The sequence below is a fragment of the Miscanthus floridulus genome, chromosome 3, assembly GCF_019320115.1.
Source record: "Miscanthus floridulus cultivar M001 chromosome 3, ASM1932011v1, whole genome shotgun sequence".
In the NCBI taxonomy this organism is placed as follows: Eukaryota; Viridiplantae; Streptophyta; class Magnoliopsida; order Poales; family Poaceae; genus Miscanthus; species Miscanthus floridulus.
The window spans coordinates 116,249,142-116,267,415 of NC_089582.1; the positions used below are offsets into that span (position 1 = coordinate 116,249,142).

The 18,274-nt window shown below is 45.2% G+C and overlaps 1 protein-coding gene across 1 annotated transcript; it reads right to left on the bottom strand.

Annotated features, from left to right (window-relative positions):
* Positions 1-12,568: 12,568 nt before the first annotated feature.
* On the bottom strand, positions 12,569-13,268 carry LOC136546606 (uncharacterized). The gene is made up of 3 exons (XM_066538575.1): positions 12,952-13,268; positions 12,768-12,884; positions 12,569-12,692 (listed from the first exon to the last, which is right to left on the bottom strand). The coding sequence occupies exons 1-3, from the start codon at positions 13,266-13,268 to the stop codon at positions 12,569-12,571; spliced, it is 558 nt and encodes a 185-aa protein (XP_066394672.1).
* Between the last annotated feature and the right edge of the window lie 5,006 nt (positions 13,269-18,274).

The window sequence follows — 18,274 nt, forward strand, 5'->3', positions numbered from 1 at the left end:
CATAGCGGACGCTAAATTCCAATAACATTATATAATAATCTCATGTAATTTAGGTATATTTATTTCTTAAAAATGACTTTCTTACACATTAGAAAAATCAACCAAATATAACATAGTGTAAATAGATATTTAATTGTATTCTAAGAGTTGGTTCTTGATCAAATATATTTTAGATTAAGAATGAACTATCTATGTTCTCGACTTATGCCGCTATAGCGGACTGCTACGTCAAATAATCGGTCGTTGTAGCGGCTTGCTGCGTCAAATAACGGACGCTAAGTTCCAACCCGCTACGTCATAGTGGTAGCGACAGAGAGCCGCTACCGCTATAGCGTATTTAGTACCTTGGTCTCAACTAGGAGTAGTACGTAAGTTACGTTGGTTTTTGTTCTATAAACAAAGTTACTCAGCATAGCTTGACAAACCTTGTTTAAGCTGTCTCAACTAGGAGTAGGTTGGTTTTTGGTCGGCGTTTGCAGGTTAAGTGCCCTCTCAGCATAGCTGTCCTAGCCGGTAAGAATAAAAGTAATGCTGGTACTCCGTATATTTGAGACACCTGGATTTTATAAATATTTTCAGCCTTTGGATCTAATCCCTCCGTTGATATGATAGATTTTGAGATTGACATAATTCATCAGACTATTCTAAACTTAATTAAGTTAACAACATTACCATCGATCACATCAAATAAATAAACCGTAGGAATATTATTTTCCGCCGCCGGGCATGGCCCCTGCCGCTGAGGGAGATGGCGTTGTCGCCGACCAGCGCGGGCGTGCAGAGGTGTTGGCATCGACGAGGCCAAGTGCTGCTGCTGCTGCTGCCGCTGCCGCCGCCGCCAGCCTCGGGCATGGCCCCCGCGATCGCCCTGTTGCCGACTAGCACGGACGTGGAGCGGAGCACGCCAGACATCGTGGGCGGAGGCAGGGTGGAGCGCGCGGCCAGCCAGCCCCAGCCTGGGTGGAGGTAGGGTGCTGGCGCGGCGGAGCTCGGCATCGTGGCCGCCAGGCGGCGCCAGCGCATGCGCAACCCGCGATATCGAGGTTGGAGTGGATTTTTTTTTTCCTTTATTAGATCGACGGAGATGCCCAGTGCCGACGCAGTTGCCTCGGACGTGGCGGAATGCAATTTCTAGATAACAGCTCCATCTTTCAATGGTATTTCATATAAGAGTTTTTTCACTGGTATTTTTTGATTTTCATGATCTTTTGATGCTATAAAACTATTTTTTTTTTAATTTAAGAGACTTGTTACAGTGCTGGGGTGGAACCTGTGGTTCCTCCCTACAGAAAAACGGTTCGTTTAGCTGAAATTTAGGTAATACTAATGTTTATACTGATTTATTGTGAGAGAAGAATATTATTTATCCGCTGAAAAGCAATGCCGAAGAACAAAACGGAATTTGGCAACCGTTCACCATGAAAAAAATTATTAATTGTCACTAAGGGTAACTTAGTACTTCTAGTCCTTCTGACTCCCTACGTCACCACCGCCAACCGGCATCCTGCACCTGGTCGCCGCCATTCGCCTCCTTGGGTCACTGCCGCCTGCCTGCCACTTCTGTGGGTCACCGTGACGAATGGGGGCTTGTGGTACTCCGTAGGCAACAAGGACAGCTTGGTCGTGGCAGGACTTCTCTACACCATAGTCGGCTTACAGATCCTCTCCTATCATCTGGAGCATGCCGAGGGTGAGGCTTTGTTTAGATTGTAAATTTTTACAATCTGGACACTGTAACACGTTTCGTTTGTATTTAACAAACTTTATCCGATCATGGACTAACTAGACTCAAAAGATTCGTCTCGTGATTTATAACCAAACTGTGCAATTAGTTATTTTTTTTACCTACACTTAATGCTCCATGCATACATCCAAAAATTGATGTAATGGAGAGATAGTGAAAAACTTGGAATTTAGAGGTGATCTAAAAAAGGCCTGAGTGGCCGAGGGTGGAGCCGTGGACTCGTCGATGGTGACGCGGATTGATGAAGGCGCGCATATTCCACGCTCACCTGCATCATCGCGCCGCACACCGTCCGCGCGCACCTCACGGTGCCACCCGCCGTGTCGTGCCGGAATTTTTTTTTAATTTTAACATTTTTTCTAAACTAATTTTAAATCTAACCGTGTCGGTTTTTTTTAAACTAACACTTTTGGTCGCGCCTATTGTCCTGGCGCGGTCAAATGCCTGTGTCACGTCATGCATGGCGGCGCGGCAGAGGGCTGACGTGGCGGCAACCAGAAGCGCTGACCGTTGACGTGGCAGAGCTCTACCGCGCCATCGATCTTGGCGCGTCAGTGCCGCGTCCTGATCCGTGGCGCAGCAGAGATGGGTATAACCCCGTGACCAGTCCCGCTGCCCGAGCAGCAAGGCCGCCTAGACGTCGCTCCCGCGCCCGCCCGTCGCCAAGCACGCCGGCCGCCGCGCCACGAACGGAGGTAGCCCGGCCCTCCATTGCCGCCTCCCTCCCTTCCCTTCCATTCCCCGGCCGCCTCCCTTCCTCCTCGTCCTAGTTCAAGGTAATGATGCACATTTTAATTTTGTTTGAATGGTGGATAGGATATCATGAATGGGAGTTAAAGTTAGTAGGAAAATTATGTTTGAGAACTATGATGAAGATATTAGTTTGATTTTGTCAATGTTAAGGTTAATTATTTAGTTAGAAGTATGTTTGCCATGTATATTTTTGTTGCTATAATTGTTGTTTATAAAATTTTAGTTGCATTGCAAATGATTATATTTACATTAATTTGCCTTGTTTTGATTGATGTTTAATTTGAACCATTTTATTAGATGGAAGACATGTTTCGGGAGCAGTTATGGCGAAAACGGGGTCATCCTAGAGAAATTTACCCCGACGAGTCTAGCAAAGATACCCCCGTCCCTCCTGAACTCCCTGTCCCTAATTGTGACTGTGGTCGTCCGGCCGACGTGTTTCAATCGAGACATGCGGACACAGCGGCTCATTGCTTCTACACGTGCAGTCGTTTTAATATAAGTAATTGTTTCCACTATTTTTTTCTTCTTCATTTGTATTACTAGATTACTAATATTTTGTTGAATTTTTGTTGTGTAGTATCATGAGAGGTGCTTTTTCTTTTAGTGGATCGACGGTGCAGACAAGTTTGACCCCAGATACCTCCTTTTCGACGATTGGTGGAGAGGGCGACATCCATGAGAGCACTTCGAGCGGTGGGTTCCACCTCCCCCTAACCCCCCAATGACGGCTAAGGAGAAACACTTAGCCGCAGTTAGACAACTCGAGGAACCTCCTCTGTGCCATTGCGGAGACCGAGCCGTGATAAATCTTGACAATACGCTGAAGTTTGTGTGTCCAAACAAGCATGAAGTAAGTGCAAAATGTATTTGTTGAAATATTGAGCTATACGTGTCATGTACTAATGTCACGTTATTTAGGTGTATTCAATGGCGAAGTGTCGTTTCAAGGAGTGGTTGTATGGTCCTAAGAACAAATGGCCCAAAGAACCTCCAAAAGCAAAACAAAAGAAGAAAGAAAGGTTAATTTACAAAGCACTACCAGTCAAGCGCGAATGTGGTGTTAAATCCAACTACGGTCTAGTCCCTTCGGAGCTTGGAATAGGCCATTATTGTGGCCATATGATTGACTATGATGAGGTTGGTTATTTTTGTGGTAACCATGAAATCGTATTTTATTTATTTTGCTAAGGCATATATGATATAATATATCGTTTGAACAGGGCACAAGGAAATACAGGTGGGAATGTTATGATGGTCAAGCTAAGTTCTTGGATGAACTAAAGGAGAAGCAAGCAATTGCACGGAAGAGGGGATATAGACCTGACTACGTCAACCTTTTTATTAAACATCACAAAGACAAGATGTGTGAGTTTGTTAGACAGCGCGGTATTTATAACCCGATCAACGTTGGGCTTGTCAAATGGGGATTGGAGAGACGGGTAGCATTAGAGGAGGAGAGGGCAGGAAAGGAGGCAAGGGAGGAGACAAGAGTATAAATACAGGTCTTGAACAAGCATGTTGTTTCATTATGTGCCAGTGAGTGCTTGAAAGCCTTTTTTCGTTGCCTGATTTTAAATATAATATAATCACGTTGCTAACTGATTGCATTTTATACATAAAGGGATTGGATGCAGCGAGGACCATGCTGCAGAGGTGGCCCGTGCAATGTACAAGGAAAAGAAGATAGATGAGCACAGAAAGCGAGCTGGTCATACCGTTGAATCACCGATTGTGTTGTCTAATGAGGGGGACAAGGATGAGGATGACACTGCCAGACTCAGCGAGCTCATCGCTCTAGCAGAGGCGGGCTTACAGACGGATGAGGCTGGAGACGACACTGGTAGACTGAGCGAGCTCATCGCTCTAGCAGAGGTATGCTTGCAGGGGGAGGATGTTGAGGATGACACTGGCAGACTAAGTGAGCTCATCGCTCTAGTAGAGGCGGGCTTGCAGGCGGAGGAAGATGACGATGTGTTCTTCACTCAGACCGCAGAGGCCGTAGATGAAGCGGAGGTCGCTTACTATAGGCGAAAGGCAGATCAGGGTAATGCAGGTGACCCTAGCTACAGCAACAGGGTTGTGGTTGAGGATTGGTACTCAGACGACGAGTTGCTTACTCAGTATGTTTCTGACTTAGGGTTTTTGATTGTGCCGTCTGTTAGTTCCATGCTTCATTAATGATCAATATAGCCATGTAGTAGAAATTCTATGTGTTGTCTTATATTCCATTTGAACTACTGATGTATTATATCCATGTATCATGTACTCAAATTATCCATGATCGATCTTAAGTGATCACATCTGTTTGTATCATGCGTTCAAAATTTCTAAAATGAATATAATCATTTGTCGTGCCATAGCCTAGGTTCTGGTGCTCCATAGGCATGGTTGTGCCACGCTAGGGCCCACGGTGCGTTTGTGCTGTGCCATAGTATATAGCGCGTCAGTGACGCGCCATAGACCACGGCGCGGCAGTGACGCAGACAGACAACGGCCAGCTACAATTGAGTTGTTGTCGGTGCTGTACAAAACTACAAGTGCTGTACAAAATGAACATGAAGCAAATAAATGGACGATAAGTTACCACACAACATTTTGATTGGTTTATGAGTCTACAAGTTTTCGACGACAATATTCATTCAACATAAGTTCGACGTAACGAACTAAGGCCCATGAATGTAAGGATCCCTCGAACGTCTCTTGGAAACCTCGTCGTCCGGTAGAAGAAAGGGGTCGTCGTACTCCACATCAAGAAGGGGGTACAGCTGGTGTGGAGTGGGAGGGGCCATCCTGTTACAAAATGATAAACAAAGGGTTAGAGTATTCAAATTAACAATTTTTAGATTAACATTATGTAGCATTGCAAAATTTGAACTACTTGTTATGCAATACGAACACAATATGAAATCATCTGCTGCCTTCTATGCTGGCTAGCCTTGTGGCTAGATTGTTTGCAAATGGAGCAAAGATTCCTGCCATGGGTATCATTGAAGCCTCCCCCGCCGTACATGTCTTCATCGTACCCTCTCATAGCGTCCATATCCCCCTTTAGTCGCTTCTTCTTCCTCCTACCCTTCCCTACCTTCATTAGATCTAGATGTGGCACGTAGTCATAACCATTATAAGGTGGGCACTATGTTGGGTCAAGGTATGGCTCGAAGCTCATCTCCCAAATACTAACGGTGTTCGAACGGAGATACAAGGGTGACATATATGGCTGATCCTCATAGTTGTAACCGCGAACCCTACAGGTCGTGATCATATGAGAGCATGGGACATACATGATCTAAGGGATGTTGCAACTGCACTCTACCTTTTCAAGATCAACTCGATAGTTTCGTCCACCATAATGTTCGCCATCCAAGCTTGTGCCACCCTTGCCCCGTACACTAAAGATATGGCGGCGGGGTCCATACGGCTCGATGGTGTGCTGCTTGGCCAATTCATCGGCCTCCTTCAAATGTTCAGCTCCAGCCTTTCCAAAATGCCCCTGCTCAGCTATATTTCTCTGCGTAAGTTCTCACCTCTTCATAAAATATTTGTTGCACTTATGAAAGGAGAACTCAACAATTCCAGACACAGGCAACGATCGAACTCCGGTGAATACACGATTGAAGGACTCCGAGGAGTTAGTGATGATGTCATACCTGAAACCCCCCTCGTCATATGCTAACGCCCACTGAGTCTTCTGTTCTATCTGGGCCACTAACCAGGCCTTTCCCGCTACATTTACCATCTTGTCTAGTTCTCTCTTTATCTCCTTGAACTGGTGCTCTGTATGTACACAACATAGAGCCTTTACCTTGTCACATACCTCCTGCTTCCGCTGACGTCGCCAAAAATTAGCAGCAAAGTGTCTCATGCACCATCTATGTACTAGAGGCGGGAACCCATCTATATGCTCAGCTGCAGCATTAAGAATCCATGTGTGACGGTCGGAGATCAAACATATAGTGCGAGTTGGACTAAGCACTTGCACACGTAGAAGCCACATGAACCATGACCATGATTCATTGTTCTCTCCTTCTGCCAAAGCAAAAGCCACAGGTACTATCTGGTCCTCAGGATCAACAGCAGCAACCATCATCAAGGTGCCCCAGTACTTTCCTGTCAGGAAAGTGCCATCAACAACAGCAACCATCATCAAGGTGCCCCAGTACTTAGTATGACTGGACGACAAAACTGAAATGCATGTTTTGTTTGCGCGAACGACCAGAACACATGATAGAGGACATGCCTTAATGGGTCCCAGAAAAACATCCCTCCGGTGTCCACAAACCATTTCAAGCCAGGGTTGTAATAATGTATTGCACATAAGATGCAGGGCACCCTATTGTACGCTTTCTCCCAAGTACCCCATCGAATCGCTAGAGCAATTTGCTTAGCACGCCAAGCCTTTTCGTACATCACATCGTACGTAACGAATCTAGATATGGACTGTTGTAAAGAAGACACCGAGATGTCGTTATTGTCATCAATGAGCCCCAATATACGACGGGCAAGGTAACGTACAGTGAGCTTATGATGATTTTCCTTCCCCTATTGTCTAGGCAAGTATAGGGTTTAACAATTTTAGTTATCCTCCACTTGCCATCACTCTGTCTCCTTTGTGCATTTAACCTCCACAGACAACCGTTTTTGCATATCAAGTGGTACCTCAACTCCTGGTCCGAATGAGTGATGGTGTACGGTCTATGGTGGTACACAGCATAGTCTTGAAGGAAGAGTTTCATCTCTGACATTATGTTAAATATCATCCCCTTCCTAAGGGTTTCTTTCTCATGATTATACAATGAATTCCTACACAGCTAGAGACTAGTATCACAAATTGTCATATCTGTCATGCTGACATCCCTATAGTTCGGGATGCCCCTGAAAGGTACATTCTTGGACCTTAGTTTCTCAAGCTCAGTCGCTGTGTAAGGTGATGGTGGAACATACTGCTGCGCTTCGCTAATTTTGGCCCATGAATCATAGGGGGTATCATCTGTAGCCAAATCTATGACTAGTCTGCCCTGAGCATGGACACCTTGCAAAACCTTAGTTGGTACTGGTAATGGCATAGTATGAACCGGTACTGGCATAGCATCAGCCGGTGTTGCCATAGCATCTGTACCTCCTTGGTCATCATCAGAATCGTCTGAATCACTGCTAAGTACATCATCGATCCTGTCCTCCTCCTCCTGCTCCTTCTCTTTCCGTTCGAACTCATTCACAATGAAGTCATTGCTTATACAGCCTACTGCAGTTGAATAAAATTGCTCCTGCGTCAACTAACCGTCCAAATCCATGTTATTCTGAGTTGCTTCCCCTTCGACCCCAAATTCTTGTTCATTGCCTCCAAAACCATCAATGGACGGGTCGTCCTGAACACCATGCATCCTGTACCCATTCTCCACCACCACCTCAGCCATAGGCACATTGGAACCTTGGAGAACCCTAGTGTAGGGGGACCAGTGAGTAGGGGCACGCAAGGGCATGAGGACATAGTGTGCCCTAGTCTTCCTAGTATCAAACCGCCCTTTTAGTGTGAAATCACCGCCAAACTTTGTATTCAAAAAGACACAAAGGTCGTTGAAGCTAGGAGGTTCATCAAACCATTCCAATTCTTCTTCCATATCCTCAAACATACCATCTTCTCTCCTAATACTTTCTCCGTACAAAACTCTAACACAACAATCCATCTACAAAAGCATTTCAAAAAACTTCATCAAGTCATCGAAAGCATTTCGTCCACTATAACTATACTAACTAATCAAATATTAACATCTATACAAGGCTAACTACAACAACTAATTAGACTAAATCCAATGTACAACCAGAGTCAATAACTGTACTAACTAAACTACCTAACTTTACTACATATACTAACTTATTATATTACATATACTAACTAACAGCCTGTTCGCTTGCTCGTAAACGATCGCAAATTTCCAGCCGGGAACAGTGTTTTTCTCTCACACCAAACCAGCCAGCAGTAAATAATCCACGATACGATATGGCCTCCCGAACAGGCTGTAAACTAACTAACTTTACTAACTATACTTTAATAATTTTACTAACTTTATTAACTGTGCTAACTATATTAGTGGAGTACCTCGCTGCAGCGTGTAAGATCGAGTCGGGAGGCGCGGACATAGGCCTAGGTGGGCAGCCGCTGTGCGTGACCGGAGGTTCTGGGCGGAGGGGGAGGTGCGCCGGCGAGCACGCGCGGCGGCCGCACCGGGTGGCCGCCTGGCTGGCGTGGGCTGGCGGACGTAGCTGGCTTGCTGGCGCGGGTGGGCTGGCTGGTGTGGGCGGACGCGGCCGCGACAGACGACGTGCTCGGCGGCCAGGCTGCCTCGCTGCGCTGCTCAGGGAATGGCGATGCTCGGGCACGCGGGCCACGGCGGAGGTTATACGCAACTCTGCCGCGCCACGGATCAAGGCACGGCGCTGCCGTGCCAAGATCTATGGCGTGGCAGAGTGAAAGGACCTAGGATGCCGCCTAGAGGGGGGGTGAATAGGCGTTTCTAAAAATTATCACCTTTAAATGCGGAAACAATTAGTAAAGGGAGTTTCTAAATTGGAAACTCCAAATAAAGAGTAGTATCACCCCTCACAAGTTAGCCACACAGTGTACAAGGTATAAATAATGTATCTAGAAGCTATAACCCTGCAACACAAAGTTAGAACTAAAAATAAATATTTTCAGCACAGAGCTCTAATACCGGACATGTCCGGTATGCACGGTTTCTGCAGAACAGCCCCGAACTTGCTCCTTTCGATTTCTATCTTCAAACCAAACTATAGATACCTACTAGAGATATCAATATACATAGAGAACCTGCACAAGAGCTGGAGCAACACAAATATCAAATAAAATGCGAATTGAGACACGATATCTGTTTTACCAAAGTTTGAACTCGTTCGAGTCCTACTCTCCGTTGAGGGGGCTGCGGGTGACCCAGCGAAGGTCAGCCCTAGAGGGTACCACGAAGGTCACTCTAGCTGGAGTCTTTTCCAACTCCTTTTCCTCCTTCCACTAAATGATTCCAAGGCGGTGGAATCGACCGTTACAAACTTTCTGTGGCACACCACAATCTCTCGGGTGCTCTCCGACGACACCTAACCATCTAGGACCGAAGAGTCCAAGAGTAACAAATGCAAATCACGAGATTGACAATATGCACAAGTGCTCAAGTGGTGGCTTGCTCTCTTTTTCAAATTCTCTCTTAACCCACAAATGGATTTTGCAATTTGTATCACACACTCACTAAGAGAGGGTTTAGGAGAGTTAGCAAGGCTAAAAAACGTGTGTGTATGTTAGCAGAATCAGCAGCCTCCAAAGGTGGAGGCTTAGGGGTATTTATAGCCCCCTTGAAAAACTAGTCGTTTTATAGCCGTTGCCATACTGGACATGTGCATACCGGACACGTCTGGTATCACTTACACTGCGCCAACAGTAACTAAGTTACAGTGAAGTTGTGAGGCATCGGAACTCCCGATGAATGTCGGAACTCCCGACCCTCAGCAATTTTGAAAAACATGTAACTAAGTTAAAGTTAGTGAGGTGTCGGAACTCCCGATGAATACCGAAACTCCCGACCGTCGAAACTCCCAACTCACGTCGGAACTCCCGACCCTTAAGGCTTTTGAAAACTAGCCGTTGGCCTCTGGTCATGCATACCGGACACGTTCGGTATGAATACCGGACACGTCCGGTATGACCAGGACAGTGAACCTTCCAGGACAGTTAAAGTGTGAGACGTCGGAACTCCCGACCCTTGCCGGAGCTCCCGACCGTCGAAACTCCCAACCTATGTCGGAACTCCCGATGAACCAACCCAAGAACAATAATTTTATAGCTACTGGGCAAATACCGGACACGTCCGGTATTGCCAGACCAGCAAAAATAAAGTTAGCTCTTTTATCGCTCAAATACTCAAAACTCACATGGGTTGGCTTGAGCACTTATGAAACATTATCTATCAACATGATGCATCCCTCTTAATAGTACGGCATACCTATCAAACTCAAGATCAAAGGAAAAATAAATTTATACCACTTGAGTTGACCTCTTTTGAATTAATGCCGTCTCTTTCAATCTTCACCAAATAAGGGTGCCAACATGTTGATGTTGATCTTTACACTTGAGCATAGCCATCTTGAGCATGTGACTTGATTCCATTCATCAAATTTGAATAATCCCAAATGTATCAAGTCACTTCCATCAAACACTCCAATAGTGATTTGATCCTCCACATAAACATGAACATCATAGCTTGATTAGTACCTCAACTAAATGCAAGTACTTCCTTCTTCACCCTAGCTAGGTTCTTCGGCCGCCAAGCCATCGCTTGCCCTTCACACTTGCTTAGTACCTCAAAGCCTTTCCTTGCTATCTTCACCATCTCAAGCCATCAAGTCACATCTTGTGTTGAATCATCCATTCATGTATTGTTATCTTTTTCATTTCAATTTAGCAAACTTCAAGTATGAGACCAATCCATATGCAATCCCTTATGTATCATTAAATAATTCTTACAAGCTTGCTTTCACATAGAACATGGAAATCCCACAATAAATAAGCCTTTGCATGAATTCTATTTGCATTGTTGTCTTGTGCTTGAACTAGATTGTTTACACAACAACACATCATTTTGGCTTTCATTAAGTACCTGTGAGATAACCTATTACCTGTCCACACTTAACAAATGGGTTAGTCATTTAATCACGTTGTCATTCAATCATCCAAAACCCACTAAAGGGCTAGATGCACTTTTACAAAGAGCCCTGCCACGTCAGCGGCCAGCGCTTCTGGTTGCCGCCACGTCAGCCCTCTACCGCGCCACCATGCATGGCGCGGCACAGGCATTTGGCCGCGCCAGGGCAATAGGCGCGGCCAAAAGTGTTAGTTAAAAAACCCAACAATGTTAGATTTAAAATTAGTTTCTAAAAAATATTAAAATTAAAAAAAAATTCTCGTGCCATTGGCCATCCGCCCGCCGCTCTGATGCCCACGCTCGCTGCGCAGCGTCTAGCGAGCTTCAATCGAGCTCGGGGATCTCGCCATCCTCGACGCGCTCTTCTTACAATTGAACATACGGGAGGTGCAGAGCAGGAGCGTGGGGCTTGGGACGCCTCCACCGGGAAGGGCAATCCTAGTCTCCTAGAGGTCACTGCTAGGTGATGTACCGAATTAGTAGATCCAGTACGTACAAGTCAAACTCCAGGCAATCCCAGTATCCCAGATGAGGACAAGAAAATTGCTATTATAGGACGTGAAACAATGGGCTTCGCTATTATAGGACTTCAATCGTCGACTTCGCTAAAACGATATTTGAAACGTTGGCACTTTGTTTTACATAACATTTGGTCCTTTTAATCACTTTTCTTATTTCAAATACATGTATTTTGTTGTGGGATGGTCGTATTGCCCTTCAATCATATTCACATAAGAGTGGGCAGGCAGGTGCGTGAGCTGCCTGGCTGCTACTGCCGTCGCCTAGCCTGCCTGGCTGGCAGGCTTGCCGCCGCTGCCGCCTGGGCAGGCTGGCGGCCTAGTGCCCGGGTGTGTCCAATGCTGACGGACATTGCTTGCTTTGCGCTCCCCGTTGCGTGGTTAACGTGCTGTCAGGACTCACGACCAGCAGACGTCAGATTCTGGCTATGTTTCAGATGGGGAAAAAAAGAAATGCTTGAATGCTTGATGCAGCCCAGAATCAACAAGGCCACGATAGCTTTGCCGAATATCGACTGCAAATATTATGAGTAGACACAGTTGCCAATCTTCATCAAGATCAGCTATTCAGATCTCAATTATTTGCTTGCATGAAATGGACCAGCCGCCAGCGACAACGAAACTCAGATCGGCATAGTAGTAGTAGGTTTACACAAGGCCCAACCGAGAGCGCTTAGTCTGTAAATTTGAGCAATTTTCTAAAAATGAATATCTCGAAGCTAATCTAAGTGGTCAGTAAAATCAACTGATACTTTAATAAAAGATCAGACAACTTGCGAACAAATGAGCTCATCTCATAAAATCATGATTGTAGCATAAACAAGTTTATCTCAGAAGACCATAATTCATCCAATGTGTAGCTTTCTCTTTGGAGTCATCTTTTTTGGTGCTGCCGCTGTAGGTATCCTCACGGGACTAGTGGTGTCGATTTGTGAAGATGTGCCCTCTCCTAATAACATCGCAAGCTTGCTGCACATAAATACGATACCACAATTAGATGTATGAAAAGAATTAGTGCACGATAAATGTGTTAATATTCCTTACTTTCTTGTGACCCTTCCTAGACTATCCCGTAGAATTTCTTCTCTAGTCGGCCTCTGTGGGGTGCTAGGTTCTGCTGGCACAGCTTTTGTAACATTCTTCCTAGGTTGCCTACGCTTCCTACAAGTAATCAAATAAATTAATATTGACATTTACAAGTTTCTAGGTAAAGAAAATCAGTTCATACCTCTTTTTTACGGTCCCATTGAGTGGGCACTTGGCACTAGCTTGCCTATGACCTTTTTCTCCGCATTTTTTGTAAGTCATAGGTCCTCTGATCATTTTCTTTCCCTTTCCATTTGTTGGAGCTGCATCGTTGTCACATCCCTTCTCACCTTCACCATCGTTGGTAAATTCACCATCTTTGGAACCTTTCTTCTTGTGGCCACCTTCCATCCATCCCTTCATTCTTAGTTTCCTTCGTCGTCCAACAGGTAGTTTAGCAAGAGGTGCACCAACTAAAAATGGTAGGTCAACTTGTGGCCATTGTGTTTTATCTGTCATCGGCTCAATCTCTCTTCCATAAGCAGCCCTTAATCTATTGACCGGGTAGTAGTCATGCACAAACTGTTCTAGGTCAACTCCCCGATGGCGGGTTACATAGGCCAATACATGTTGACATGGCTTACCAGTGTGCTGCCATTCAAGACAAGTACAGGTCCTTTGGTGTAACTTGATAATATGCCTCTCAGCTCGGCTGCTATGGTCCCACACCTCTGCACTCCAATTAGAACATGGTACAATTTTCAAGTGTCCCAAACCTCTAGTATTTGCCTTTAGCTGAACCATAATAGCTGGAAGTATCCTGCCTTCAGGTAGCCTGTATGCAATATTTCTTCTCTTGTTCCAAAGTACCATGATCATTTCTCTGATCTTATCATCAAGGTCAGCAACAGGTAAGTCTTTATGGTCTCTAATCTAGTTATTAAATGACTCAGCAATATTACTAGTTATGTAGTCATACTTAATTTATGGATTGAAACCACACCTATACCATAATAACTTATGATTAGTCTGTAACCATTTCACTGCTTGTGCTGATTCACTTACCATTTTTGCTATATTGTCATAGAATATGTCCTCTCTATAAGCCCTTGCCGCACTACCAGCTTGAACTCCTCAATTGTTGGGTACAGTGTTCCTACCTCCATTGATGGGTTGTTCTTATCATATAAAATGACCATCTCACCTGGTACGGCATCACTAGTAGGAATGGCAGCACCATCAGTATCTTGCCCAATCTCATTATCATTCCCCTCTTCATCCATTCGACAATCAAAGCCTTGTGTAGGTATATTTGTTGTGCCCTCCTCTGTCAAGCCAAAAATCTCACAAATATGTGACTCACTCATAAGTGCAATACGACCTTCGTCATCATGTGTCTCCACTATTTGTATCGTATCCCAATCAACTCTTTCCATATTTTCCACATGATCTATTTGGGACCTAAACAAGTGAAATCAACTTTAACTAATATGTACTACTATCATGGTAAAAAAACAAACAGAAAGCATACAAGCATATATATACCTTTGCACTTCAAGAACAGGAAGGTTGCACTCTACTGCCGGGAGAGGAGCAGTTGGAAGAAGCGATCTCGCTAGGGCTAGAGCAGTGGACATGCCTTCTGCCGGCTTGTCCAGACCTTTTCCTAGACCTTCTACTGTCGCGTCCATGCCTTCTGCTGCCAGCGCGGCCATGCCAGGGTCGGCCAACGCCTGAAGACAAATTACAGATGAGTTTAGATATTAAGCATTGTATCCCTAGTCCAATACATATCACCCATCTGGTATGACTACCTGAATTCAGTAGAACATGTAATCGTATCAACTAAATCTGTTTCCACTTGACTAGACTTGCGCTGGAAAATCCCCACCATGGAAAAGAAAAATGGCAAACAATCCCTAAAGTCACTTCTCACTTAAACCAGTGCCAGACATAGGACGAACCAGGTACTTCCCACATCCGCCGGTCAGCAGACTATCCCAGCAGGAAAAGAAAAAAAATCTTGGAACAAGGGCATCGTAATCCAAGAGCAGCAGGTGCACGCATCCGGCTTGGGAATCTGCTACGCATCTAACATAAAAATACGTATTTGATGTGCCTACCGATTAGTCAAGACCAGGCAGCGTCGGAGGCCCCAGGTGGCGTCTCGGTTCCTCTTCCGGTCCTGAGTAGAGAGGGTCCAATGAGCCTGTGTCACGCGCAGCAGTGGGGAGGGGGGGGGGGAGGAGGTTAGTCGCCTCGCCGGCGGTGCGGCGGCGGCTGCGAGCAGTGCGTCAGACGAAACGTCGGAAGATGAAACGACGTCGGGCTCATGCAAAAGGATACTAAGGCCAGAAGGGTAAAAGAGTCAATTAAGGAGCAAAATACATGTATTTTGATTACTAAAATCAAGAATTACACCAAATGTCATCTAAAACAAAGTGCCAACGTTTCAAATGTCGTTTTAGCGAAGTCGACGATTGGAGTCCTATAATAGCGAAGCCCATCGTTTCGCGTCCTATAATAGCAATTTTCTCGATGAGGACCCAGCAACTTACTTGTTGAACTGATCAACTTGCCCATCCACCGCGGAGGAGCGTCAGGAAGCCGAGAAGGTCTCCACTGTGCATACAAATGAAGATGCCCGCGTTGCCGATGATCGTGAAGAAGAGTACATTTTACCCTTCATGATTTCATTAGAGCTAGTTTCGAGCCCACTAAGGCTGCGTTCGGCTGACCCTAAACCCGGCTTGATCCGCTTATTTTTTCATCCGGAACAGTGTTTTTCTCTCACAAATTCAGCCGCGAACATTAATTTTTCAGTCGCTACAGTGTTTTTTGTGTCAGCCGAAAGCCCCCTTTGGTTCCGACCCATAACTTAAGTTCCTCTTAGTAGGTTCCTCCCATTTCTTAACCTTTCGGATCCTAACGGATGGCTCTCATTTTTTTCCAAACGTTGTAAAAATTCTCTTAATTTAATATTGTAGATATTATTTTATTATTTTATTTTTATAAAACATGATCAAACATGGGATAGCTTGACTTAGAAAAACTTATGTATACCTAATATTTTCTTCGGTCCGTCTTCTTTCTCAAAGTGGCCTCACATCTGTAGTCCATGACCATATTCGTTTCGCTGAAATTTGGCTGCTGTTGATGCTTATGCTGATTTGTTGTGAGAGAAAAACATTATTCGTTCGTTGAAAAGTACTACTAAAATAGTGCTGCAAAATAGGGTGCTATGTGATCCGAACTTACAATCCGTACTTAAGATGAGTTAGAACAATTTATGTCGAAGTCTGATTGGAAGAAGTATTGGGTTGCAGGTTCCATGGTAATGTACGTCATATTTGCTAGTAGTCCACTTATATTTGTAGACGAAGGATATATGGAATGGTCCATCACTCCATCTCGTTTGCAACCTCTGGTCCTCAGGCCACCGTCCCACATTCGTACAGTAACCCAGATTGTCACTCAAATGTCCATTTTAACCCATCCTCGGCAGCTTTCATGTCGCCAAATCGCCCCATCAAGCTACGCATCCGCTTTTCCCCCTCGCTGCCTACCTTCTTTGTGTGTTTTCTGCAACCTCCGTCCAAGAAAAAAAACAATTTTAGATGTATTCTCGATTAAAGACTAAAGTTTAACTGAATATATAAATAAAAGTACTAAAGTTTAAGATAGGAAGTAAGTATACTATAAAAATATATTTGATGGTGAATCTAATGGTACCTATTTAGTACGACAAATATTAGTATTTTTTATATAAATTTAGTCCAACTTAACCTACTTTAATGATACATTTTTAAAATCGGAAATGCTCAGCCACGGCCCACGGGCGTCGGACGCGGCTCCCAGTCCTGCCTCCTGCTCAACAGACTGGCCTCTCAAAAAAAAAATCCCCCCTCCGCTCGTCACGGCGTGGCTAAGCATTTCTGAGCCGTTCATCCGTCTCCCCCGCGCACGCGCTCCCTTCCCCAACCGCTCACCCTCCCCCGTCATGGCATCGCGTCGTGCCCTTCCCGCATCACGCCGCACCCCATCCCCTACGAGCGGACGGCGCTGGACAATTGTGGTTGAGCAGCGGCGCTAGAGTAGTAGCAACACGGTCGCGCCGACGGGCGCGAGCCTGGACCGCAAGCAGGCGTTGGAGAATCGCAGGAGGGCCGCACTGCTGCTACACCGACGAGCTCCATGCGCCGCCACCGACCTCCGCGTCGGCGTCGAGCTCCGCAACGACGAGCGTCCATTCGTCCAAGCAGCAAGGTGACATTATGCTAAAAGCGTATGTTGCAAGCGTATATTTAAGTGTTTTAGATGATTAAGAGGTATGTTTTGTAAGTGTTTTATACGGATGTTGTAAAAGTATATCGAGATGTTACATATGTTGTAATAGTTGATACGTATGTTGCAAGCTTCTGTTCCCAATATTTTATCTGTTTTTTTTTCCAGACGCTTGCTAGCTCAAAAGTCGATTATTGGAGCTGACCTTAGAATACATGGTCTAGTTAACACACGGAATAAAATTATATGCGACGGTGTCGCATTTTAACACGTCGTGCGACACCAGCTAGATTACCTATACGTATCCACTTCAAGAAATCTGAACCCTCATCATAATAGCCGAGCCCACAGAGATGAAGCTAATCCCACCATTCCACGGTGCTGAGAGCCGGTGTCGCACGACGTGCTAAAATGTGACACCGTCGCATACAATTTTTTCCGTTAAACACAAAATTATATGCGATGGTGTCGCATTTTAACACGTCATGGGACACCGGCTAGATTACCTACACGTATCCACTCAATAAATCTGAACCCTCGTCATAATAGCCGGGCCCACAGAGATGAAGCTGATCCCATCGTTCCACAGTGCTGAGAGCTGGTGTCGCACGGCGTGCTAAAATGCGACACCATCGCTTACAATTTTTTTCCGTTAAGGAACCAAATTATATACGACGGTGTCGCATTTTAACACGCCGTGCGACACCGGCTAGATTACCTACACGGATCCATTTCAAGAAATCTGAACCCTTGTCATAATAGCGCCCACAGATATGACGCTAATCCCACCGTTCCACATTGCTGAGAGTCGATGTCGCACGACGTGCTAAAATACGACACCGTCACATATAATTTTTTTCGTTAAAGAACAAAATTATATGCGACGGTGTCGCATTTTAACATGCTAAGCGACACCGGCTAGATTACCTACACGTATCCGCAAGAAATCTAAATTCTCCTCGTAATAGCCGGATCCACGAAGATGAAGCTAATTCCATCGTTCCACGGTGCTGAAAGCCGGTGTCGCACGACGTGTTAAAATACAAAATACGACACCGACGGTGTCCTATTTTAACCCGCCGTGCGACATGCCAGAGCTGGTGGAGCGGAAATAGAAAAACTGGAGCAGTAGAGGAGAGCCGAACCCAAGACAGGCCAAATAGGCAAATAGCCAAAGCCATTGCAGTGCAGTGCGCAGCCCATCATTTCTTCCTTCCATGTCACAGGGGGAAAAAAAGCGG